This window comes from Falco rusticolus, chromosome 2, assembly GCF_015220075.1.
Source record: "Falco rusticolus isolate bFalRus1 chromosome 2, bFalRus1.pri, whole genome shotgun sequence".
Taxonomy (NCBI): domain Eukaryota; kingdom Metazoa; phylum Chordata; class Aves; order Falconiformes; family Falconidae; genus Falco; species Falco rusticolus.
Window position 1 is genome coordinate 64,048,561 of NC_051188.1, and position 10,741 is coordinate 64,059,301.

The 10,741-nt window shown below is 56.9% G+C and overlaps 1 protein-coding gene across 1 annotated transcript; it reads left to right on the forward strand.

The window, feature by feature from the left end:
* The first annotated feature begins 4,462 nt into the window (after window positions 1-4,462).
* SOX1 (SRY-box transcription factor 1) lies at window positions 4,463-5,718 on the forward strand. The gene has a single exon (XM_037377631.1). The coding sequence runs from the start codon at window positions 4,463-4,465 to the stop codon at window positions 5,579-5,581; it is 1,119 nt and encodes a 372-aa protein (XP_037233528.1). The 3' UTR covers window positions 5,582-5,718.
* The last annotated feature ends 5,023 nt before the right edge of the window (window positions 5,719-10,741 follow it).

Consider the following 10,741-nt stretch of genomic DNA (forward strand, 5'->3'; position numbering starts at 1 on the left):
TATCCCCCCTTCCCGTTCATTCATAAACCTGGTGGCTATAGACGCAGCTTGAATATTGACGTCTCTTCCCCCAACTGCTCCTCCGTTAACCCAATTACAGAATTCATCAAGAACTGTGTTGAATTATCTCTTTCCATACAGTATCAGCATTAGCCTAATTAAAAGCTATAATGTCTGATATAATGATTAAATCGTTAGCTCTGCTGTAGGGAAGCAATATTTTGTTTTCCCTTCAATTAGAAGCTGATTGAGGTTTTCAGAGCAGGTCAGCTGTGAAATTTGAATTATATGTGTGAGTACCGTTCACAGGGTGAGCCCCTACTCGAAAGCTCCAGAGATTCTCCAAACGCTTTTACCCAGCAAGCTGGGAAAAGACAACAAAACACGCAGAGAGCCTGGAGCTGATTTGGGACTGGGGCTGCAGCATCTCCCGGAACAGTTGTTAGCCCTGGAAAAGAAAGCGGGACTTTATTCAGGCGCCCTTTTTCTTCCATCCCTTCCGGGCTGGGTAGCGCTTAGTGTTCAAAACCGTGATCCCCGTGCTGCCCGGTCACGGAGGCAGGAGTGGGCTTCCCCGCTTGCCCTCACCCGCCCTCCCTGCTCCCTCCCGGGTGGTCGCTTCGGCCCAGGTGACCGTGCCCCGGGGGCGAGGGAGCCGTTCACCTTTGGCGCAGCCCAGCGGGTTTTGCAGTAAAGCGCCAGGGGAGCTGCAAGCGACCCCCGGTCCCGCGTCTCAGGCGGGCCGGAGAGGGATCAGCCAGCACCTCCCCCGAGCCTCTCCCCGTGGCTTCTCACCGTGGCGGGCTGGCGCTGGGCGGCCCCAGCCCGGGGCGAGGGTGAGGGAGGCGCGGCGGCAGCCAGCAGACGGCGATCGCCGCCTGCTCCGGGCCGCCCGGCTCGGCTCGGCCCCACCGCCCCTCTGCCCCCTCCTCGCCCTCGGGGCCGAGCGCGGCGGGGGCACGGCGGCGGGCGACCCCCGCCCCGAGGGGGCGGCCCTACCGGGGGGAAGGGTAGCGGGGGGAAGTGCCGCCCGCCCGGGCTCGTCCCGCAGCGCGGACGCGGAGGGGAGCGGAGGCCGGGGGAGGCCACCCGTCACTCCGGGCAGCTTGCGGGCGGGCCACCTGCCCCGTTCGTGGGCTCGGGAGGCGGCCAGGGCCGCTGCCGGACCTCTGGCCCTCCGCGGGCCTGCTCCCGGTGCAGGATCGCCTCCCGCTTCCCCTCTGGCTTCCCGGCAGCGCTCCCCCAGGCACACGTCTCGTCCCTCCGCCGGCCCTCCCCTGCTCCCGCCACCACCCACTGCTGCCTGTTTGCAATTCCACTTTCCTGCGGAAGGAAGGACCTCTTCCCTCTGGGCGCGCTCCCCCCTGCACCACCCCAACCCCGCAGACCGCTCCCCGCTTGTCGCCTCTGTCAAACGACACTCGCGAAACCGCTTGACCTCGTCCCTGTCCTTCGAGTCGGGATCTGCACCACGTTTACCACGGAAGAAAAGCCCCTGTCTGTCTCCCGAGCTGGTTCTTGCACCTCCCACGTCCCCCTCCCCAGTGGGGTGCACCTGGGGCAGAGGCAAGGGAGCTCTCGCCAACACCATCTTCTGATACACACACACCCCCACTCCCTGTTCTCCTTTATCCAGCCTGAAGGACCGTGTTCACGGCGGTTTGGCTGCCTTTAAGGGAAGGAAGGGGCTCCCGGAGCCGAGGAGAGATGTGTGGGGCAGTGGAGAGTGGGGGAGCCCTGCTCCGAAAGGGGGGCAGCCCCCGACATGGTAAGGATGAGGGCTGCCCCCGGCACCAGGGAAGGGTCAGCCCCGGCCGTGGGTACCCTGCGTGTAAGGGGGAGGGAAGCGGGGGTGTATCCCCAATTCTCAAGGATGAGCATGTGTTCCTACGGGGTCCACCAGCTCACAGGGTGCACGGTACTTGTCCGGAAAAGGTTGCCCTACACCAATTCGTCCCATTTGTTTGTCAGGAGACCTTCAGGTACCTTTATATCAAAAAATTTCAGGGAAGAATACCACTAGGGCTTTGGGTGAATAATGTACAAGCTATGTCATTTATCTCATGGCTTTTACTCCCAGTATCTTCATTTGGCCATCCAAGTGGAAATGCGCCTTTCTGTAGTAACCTTCTCTCCCCTCCCCCACCTCTTCTACCCCAACCAATTACATTTTTAATACATCATTTAGCAATCACAGCAGCCTTGCTTGTTTTGCCCCTGCAGATGTGGCAACCCACCAGCTCAGGAAAATATCAACCGGACCAGCGCAGGACCGATCCTGCACTGGCTCCCCTCTGCTCTTTGCACCCTTAGGGCCGCCTAGGAAATGAACAGAGCTTCCCCAAAAGCATCCCTACCCGAGCTCGCAGCAACACCCCAGCTGAGCTCAAAGGGCCCAGAAGCAGGCCGAGCCTGCAGCCATCAGAAATGGAGAGGCGCTTTCCTCTCCTCAGCAAACTCGGATTAGATTATCAGGATGAGATCACTATTCCATGACGAGCCATTGGAAATGGGGGGGGGGGGGGGAGAAAAAAAAAAAAAAGGCTAATCCTAGCCCAAAGCCTAAGGCTGGTGCTTTGTGCACGGTGCACGCTCCTCCTGCAGAAAACTTCTGGTGGTAATTACAGTAATTGGGGGAACTGCCGCGTGATTCCAGCCTTGGATGGCCACTAGGGTCAGGAAAATTATCACTCACGGACCAGGAAAAGAGCAAGGATGCCACATGTCCCTTTCTGCACCTGGCGAAAGACGATGGGGATGGCAGTTTTTGTGCATGGGCATTTGTGCAATGGACCGGCTGTTCCTATAGCTGCAATTAGAGATTACAGCATGAATTTGAGTGCAGACCACTTTCGTCCCTCTGTAAAATAACGGTAAACTATCTCACAGACAGCCAGGGCACAAAGATAATCTTTAAATGTTTTCCGGGTGGGGTGGGGTGGGTGGTCGTCATACTCCTGTACTTACTTTATACTAATACAACACGTTTCCATGTACCTTCATTAGTCTCAAATGCTTTTAGCTCCCCTAGGACTAAGAGCACGTCCAGCCTTTGCCTTGCGCCGGGGCCTGGGAGCAGTTTTGATGCCAGGGAGAGCCGTCTGCCCCCGCCCGCCCAGAGAGCCTCGGGGAAAGCTCCAGAACGGGTGGAGTCCGGGGGAAAAGGCATATTTAGGTGCTGCTCGCATTGGTGCGGTGATGACGAGGGGTGCCCGGCCCGGGGCGGACGGCCCCGGGGCACCTCATTCCCCCCCGAACGCCGCTCTACGGCCGTCTAAGTGTCGGGCGCGCTCGGCGGGAACGGGGCAGCCCGCAGCGCAAGGCCTCCCTCCCTCCCCCCGGCGGTACCCGGCGCGGAGGGGGCGACCGGTGTGTCCCGTACCCCCCGCCGCCCCGGGGCCTAAGCTCGGGGCGCGGCGGAGGGCGGGTCGTGTCAGCGGCCCAGGGCGGGGCGGGGCGCGCCGTGACCCCGCCGCCCGCCCCCTCGGGCGCGGCGCGCCCCGCCGGACGTCACTGCTCAGCGCGCGCCATGCAAATCGCCGCCCGCCGGCGCGCCCCCATTGGTCGCCGCCAGGCGATTTAAGGCGGGCTCGGCGCGCCCTGTATGGCTGCAGCGCCGCTCGCCCGCGCGCCCGGCGGCTCCTCCTCTCCCGGCCCGTCCCGGCCCGTCCCCGTCCCGTCCCATCCCATCCCATCCCGTCCCGTCCCGTCGCGTCCGGGCCGCGGGAGGGAGACCACCGCCAGCAAATTACTGTGCCACCGCGCCACGGCTGCCGGGCTCGGCGCTTGTTTTGGTTGGGTTCTTTCCCCCACCCCCTCCCTCCCCCGACCCTCCTCCCGCTTTTTTTTTTTTTTTTTTTTTTTAGTTAACGTTTAAATACTTTTGTGGGTTTTTTTTTCCTCCCCCTCCTTTTTGCGTGGCGGTGTGGTTCTCCTCTCTCTTCTGCTCCGTTCACCTGCGATCAGCGGATGCAAGTCACACACGCTCCCTCCCCTCCCTCCCTCCCTCTCTCTCTCCAAGTTAGCAAAGAACAAAAAAAAAATAGCTCCGTTAAGGATAAGAGCGGGAGCGGAGGGGTGTGCGCGCGTGTGCCGGGGAGAGCCGGGAGCGGAGGACACCGCCGACGGCTCCGCACACTCCTCCCTCCGCGCCAAGTGAAGCAGCAAGTTTGCCGTGCACCTGTTTGAACAGCTCGAATCCCCGTCGCCGCCGAGCCGCGAAAGTGATTTGCGAAAGAAAGGGAGAAAGTTTTTCGCCGGCGGGGTCGCCGATCGCTCTCCTCGCGGTTTTCTTCTCCTCCTCCTCTTTTTTTTTTTTTTTTTTTTTTTTTTTTTGTTGCACGGCGGTCGCTACCTAGATACAAACGGGTTTTGCCTCGCTCGCTCCCCGTCCTCCCGGGCTCCTCTATGTTTGATTCTTTTTTCACGCCTGGCGCCGGTGGAAAATAAAAAAGCTACTTGAATGTACAGCATGATGATGGAGACGGACTTGCACTCCCCCGGCGGAGCCCAGGCCCCCACGAACCTCTCGGGGCAGACTGGAGCGGGAGGCGGCGGCGGTGGTGGCGGCGGCGGGGGGAACAAAGCGAACCAGGACCGGGTCAAAAGACCCATGAACGCCTTCATGGTGTGGTCGCGGGGCCAGCGGCGGAAGATGGCCCAGGAGAACCCCAAAATGCACAATTCGGAGATCAGCAAGCGCCTGGGGGCCGAGTGGAAAGTCATGTCGGAGGCCGAGAAGAGACCGTTCATCGACGAGGCGAAGCGGCTGCGGGCGCTGCACATGAAGGAGCACCCGGATTATAAATACCGGCCCCGGCGGAAGACCAAGACCCTGCTCAAGAAGGACAAGTACTCTCTGGCCGGGGGGCTACTGAGTGCCGGCTCGGCCGGGGGAGGCCCGGCCGGCGTCGGTGTGGGCATGGGCGTCGGCGTCAGCCCCGGCGGCGTCGGGCAGCGGCTGGAGAGCCCCGGCGGCACGGCCAGCGGCGGCTACGCGCACATGAACGGCTGGGCCAACGGCGCCTACCCGGGCTCGGTGGCGGCGGCGGCGGCGGCGGCGGCGATGATGCAGGAGGCGCAGCTCGCCTACAGCCAGCACCCGGGCAGCGGGGGGCACCCGCATCACCCGCACCCCCACCACCCGCACCACCCGCACAACCCGCAGCCCATGCACCGCTATGACATGGGCGCCCTGCAGTACAGCCCCATCTCCAACTCGCAGGGCTACATGAGCGCCTCGCCCTCGGGCTACGGCGCCCTGCCCTACGGCTCCCAGCCCCACCAGAACTCGGCGGCGGCGGCGGCGGCAGCGGCGGCGGCGGCGGCCGCCTCCTCGGGGGCGCTGGGCGCCCTGGGCTCGCTGGTGAAGTCGGAGCCCAGCGTGAGCCCCCCCGTCACCTCGCACTCGCGGGCCCCGTGCCCCGGGGACCTGCGGGAGATGATCAGCATGTACTTACCGGCCGGGGAAGGCGGGGATCCGGCGGCCGCCGCCGCCCAGAGCCGGCTCCACTCCCTGCCCCAGCACTACCAGAGCGCCAGCACGGGGGTGAACGGCACCGTCCCCTTGACGCATATCTGAGCCCCCGCCGGCCGCCGGCACCGGCGCCGGGAGCGGCGGAGGTGGGCGCGGGCCCCGGCTCGGCCACCGGCCCCGGCCCCGGGCCGCCCCGCAGGACTGCGCACCCCGCCGCTGCCACCGCACGCTCAGCCCCTGGCCGCCCGCCCGCGCCCGGCCCGCTCCGCTCCTGCCCCGCTCCCGGCTTCCCCCCTCTTATTTTTGCCTCTTGCTCCCCTTCCCGCCCGCCCTCCCGCGCCTCTTTTTTTTTTTTTTTTTTCTTTCTTCCTTCCTTTTTGTACAGAAGAGAAATGTTTTGATGTTCTTGTAATAATAATAATAAATAATAATAATAATAACGAGAGAGAAAAAAGGTAACGGTTGCTTTACTTACCTTTTTTTTTTAGAAGGACTAGTTTATGAAACTAGTTTTAGACTGAACTTCTGTGTTTTATGGAGACTTTTTGTACAGTATTTATCATTCACCCAAGAGACATAGAGCGTTTATTTGCAAAAAAAAAAAAAAAAAGGAGAGAGAGAGAGAAAGAGAAAGGAAAAACAAAAACAAACCGACGGCGTAAAGACAAAAAAATATCAATAATAACCATACAAAGTTGTAGGCGATGCCAACTTTTATACCGCGCGGAACCGCTACGATTTCAGTCACGGATCGCTTCTTGCGAAGGCTTTTTATTGCCTAATTAACTCGAAGTTGATGGGGAAACAGTTCTCATTTATTACTCATGTACTAAGGCAAATCCAAAACAACACTTAAAAGTTTTTTTGTAGATGTTCTCGCGTTTCTGGATTTTTTTTTGTTGTTGTTGTTTGGGGTTTTTTTGTTATTTGTTTCTTTATTTATAAAACTTTTTTTTTTTCTTCTGGAGGCTGCAATGATTTTTTTCTTGGGTTTTGTAAAACTTTATTGTATCTGGATATTTGTTTGTTTGTTTTCTCTTTGGTTTTGTTTTCTTTTTGTATCATTTATTGTAAATGCATTGTGAAATAATTTTTATTTAGGCGTTACGAGGGAATTCAGATTGTGTATATAGTTTACTAAAAAGCTTTTCTGCTAAACAGAAATCCTAAGGATGCGTTCAATTTTGAGTTAAATAAATTTCAAAGCGGAAAAAGTCACCTGGTTTTTTTTAAAAAAGAAAGCAAAACCTAACCGGAGAGCATAGCAGTGTTTACCATAGCGTGCCTGGACATACAGCAGGTAAACCTAGAATATGGGGAGGAAGTTTTAAATCGGAGCGGCAAACGGAACGAAGTGCAACCCCGCCGTAAATGCCGGTGGCTCCTAACTGGTGTAAATCAGGAGGGCTGAAGGCAGATTTATTTCAGTTCTCGCTCCGTGCTGCGAGGGAAGACGACTCGCCGCGTCACCCTCCCCAGCCGTGCACGTTCGTTTTCTGGATTTTGCGGCCAGGCTGGCGGCCCGGCCCGTGCCCAGGGCCGTAACTTCTCCCCGGGGGGAGGCCGGGCGCTGCGGCCGGGCTGCCCGCCTCTGCCCCCGCTCGTCCGGGAGACCCCGCCGTCCCGGGGGGCACCGACCTCCCGGGGGGAGGCGAAGGCGCCGGCGAACGCGCCACTTCCCCTCCAATTAACGCCATGAAAAGCGAAAGCGCTTCGGTTTGAGCGTCCCGAAAAGAAAAGCGACCTCTAAACCCCAAGCCCGGAACGCAGCCCCGTCCGTCCCGAGCATCCCGGGGGGCGAACAGGGAGCGGTGGGGTCATGCGCTCCCGGCCCGCGCAAACCGGGGGGCCAGTTTCAGCGACTGGTGCGAAAGCTGTCGGGCAAAAACCCTGCGAGTCTGTTCATTGCAGAATGCTGTTCGGTGCTTTGAAGTCTAATTTAATTTTATTTTTTCTTCCTAGCTGTTGATCGGTACCTTTCGATATGCTGGAATTAAAAGTTTGCTGTAAACTTCGTCTGGTAGTAGTAACAGCATTAAGCGTTGCCTTTAAATATCATACGGTAGCAAAGAAATTTTTTAATTAGTCTTAACTGCTTGAACAAAAGGAAAAAAACCACTTCTGACTTGCAGGGGTAGTGTCGGTCGCCGCAGGCTGTAGGGCTTTTTAAGCCATCTTTTAGCGCTGGCGAATGAGTCCTTCATCCATCCAGGAGTAGGGAAGTGTTAGCTGGTTAATGAGGAGCGGTTTCTGCCCGTGTTAGGGACTGCATTTTACCTATAATGCTGACATGTGAATTGACATATGTAACTCTTCGGAGTCATTTTGATATAATTTGATATAAAACTCATTCTTTAAAGTGAATGCAAAATTTTCATGGAAACTGTCTATTGATTTCAACCCAAAATTTCCCCTTTCTTTTTTTCTTTTTTTTTCTTTTTCTTTTTTTTTTTTTTTTAAACTATGTGAGCCTTTATTAAAGCGAGGTGTGTGCGGGTTCAGGCAGTCAGCAGGCTAATTTTGGAACTAGCGTGCAAACAGCGCGCACAGAAAGCAGGAACCTGTGAGAATCCTTCCGGCGCGTTGGTTACCTCCGGCCAAGCACGGTCCTGTACGTAATTTAAAATATTAGCAGGCGTACCTTTAAATGTGCAGAATAAGCTGAATACCTGTTGAACTGTTTCTTGAAACGCGTTATCCACCATGTGTATACGTACTCATACATATCTATACACACTGTAGATAGATAGCATCATGACCAAAGAGAAGTATGTGTGTGTGTGTGTACGTGTGCACATGCAGATGCATATACATCTGATGCAACCTTGTTACGTGCCTTTTCTTTAAGGGTCATAGCTATTGAAAATCCCATTTACTGACAATGCGGAAGAGAAAAATCCCGGCGAGACGATCCTGTATCGTTGAACACGACTGATGGAACAGGCGGATTGGGGCGGTCAAGGGAGAAAAGCAAATAATCATCTGTACACGTCCAAACAACAGAAATACTAGGGGGAAGCACTTAAAAGAGAAATATTACGACTCACTAAATGAGCTCCTTTTAACGAGTTTTCCCTCCTCCCCTCACAATTTAGTCACTCAATGGCGTTATGCCTAGAATAATAGGAATACCTGCACTTTCAGTACAAGGGGATTAAACAGACCCAATCTCGGCTATATTCAAATCAGCTTCGAATATTCTCAGCCCGCCTTTCAAAGAAATACAATCCCCTCTACAAATGTCCAACACACCACCACCACCACCCAAAACCCAACCAAAACCAACAAACCAACCAAAACCACCACCACCCCCAAACACCAAAAGGGTAGCATTTTTTGCTGTTAGTGGTTTTCTGGTTTGGCGATTCAGTTTAATGTGAGTTAAATTTCAAGTTTGAATATACAAACAAACTTTGCTAGGCAGACGAGTTGGGTTTAGGCACAGTAAAATAACTCTGTCTTTGGGCTTTCTGCTGTGCTGGTTATATATAAGAGAATAATTGAATATGCAAAACTAAGAATAGGTTTAAGCGATTTATGGTTTAAGTACATTACATCTAAAATTGTATGAAATGTTCCTCCTATAATATGATTGACAGAGCTATTAAAATCACCTGTGTGGAAGAATAAAATAAAAAGAAAAGTAATCTCGTTTCCAGTAAAAGGAAGGAAAATCCAGGGAGTAAGGCGACGGGGAGCGGGGCGGAGGTGCTCTCTCTGCGGAGCTAGGCTGTATGTAGCGGGGGGGGCTTGGGGTCAGGACCCCCCTCCAGCCAGGCCCCAACCCCCCCCCCACACACACACACCGGCCACCGTTCTGCCGGCAGGTCCCTCTGCCCCAGGAGAGGGGCAGCGGAGGAGCTAGGAGGACAGGAGGCACAGTGCGATAACAGGTTTGATCCGCTCCAAACTTCGAGCCAAAATGCAAACTTGGCCTGAACTCCACGGCTCTTTTCCCAACGATTCTCCCTCTTTCTTTCTTTTTTTTTTTTCTCTTCCCCCCCCCCCCCCCCCCCCCCCCCCCCCCCCCCGCTTCTTCTCCACCTCCCTCCTTTTCCCGTGCGTGGCTCGCTGAGCCCGTAGGAGTGGCGCTGGGCCCCGGGGAGAAGCCGTTCTCTGCAGCTCCACTCCTCCGCGCCTTCAACCGGAGTCACACCGCAGCAAGCCCGGGGCGGGGGGGGGGGGGAAGGGGGGAGCGGCAGAGGGGGCATCGATGGGATGGCTCCGGGCCTCTGGGAGCAACGGAGCGGGGGAGGGGGACACATACATTAAATTGCCCTTGAAAATAAAAAGAGGGACGACTCCAGAAATCTGCTCAGGGGGCCGTGAGGGTGCAGCCCCAACGCGCTTAGGGGGCCACAGTGGGGCAAGAAAGCCCCTCGAGATGCCCCTTGGCAGGGCGGGTGGGTGGGAAGGACCCTCCCTCCCAGCTGGGCCACATGCCGGCAGCATCAGCATCAGGCCGGAGGCACCTAAACGCCTGACGCGGTTACAGCATTTTGTTATCATGCGTAAACTGCCACGGAAGGAAAAAAATATATCAAAAAAAAAAAAGCGCCCAACCACACAACAGCACCCCACACCGCCGAAAATCAAACACTGTAGAGTAAAACGCAGCTAAACCACGCTAGCTGGCAGATGCCCTTGCGCTTCATGCGTTAGCCGGAGAGGATGCCCTCCCGGGCCGAGGGCCGACACCCCCCCTGCGGCGACCCTCGATGCCCCCACCTTTCCCGGGGACCAACCGACCGCCCCCGGGTCTTTTTCTGCCCCGTCCCCGCCCCCCGCCCATTTTCTGCCCGCTCCCCTCGGCAGTCCCCAGCTCTCCCCTTCCCTCCACTGAGCAACACGTGGGGAGGGCCGGGAAGAGGCAGCCCCGTGGGGGCGGGCAGCGTCGGAGTGTCCGTGTGTCTGTGTGAGTGCAGGTTGCTCATCTTGCGGGAAGGGCCCTCCTCGCTAAGCAAGGCGCCCCGGTGTCGTGGAACAGTGGGCCTGGAGGCTGCTGTCCGTGGGGTGTGAGTGGGGTTCTGCGAGCTGCAGCCCCACGAAGCGAGGTGCCGTCGGAGGGGCTGCAGCTGAATGATGCAAGAGGAAGACGGGGTGGAAGCAGGGGAGGGCGGAAAGGGAGAGCGCGGGGAGGAGGAGGGGGGGCGGTGTTTGGAGAGCGAGGGATTAGCGAGGAGAGTCCTGACCCCGAGATCAACGGCCAGTCAAACCCGTTTACAATCACCCAGCAGAACACCGACGGTTCCCGCTGCAAGCCAG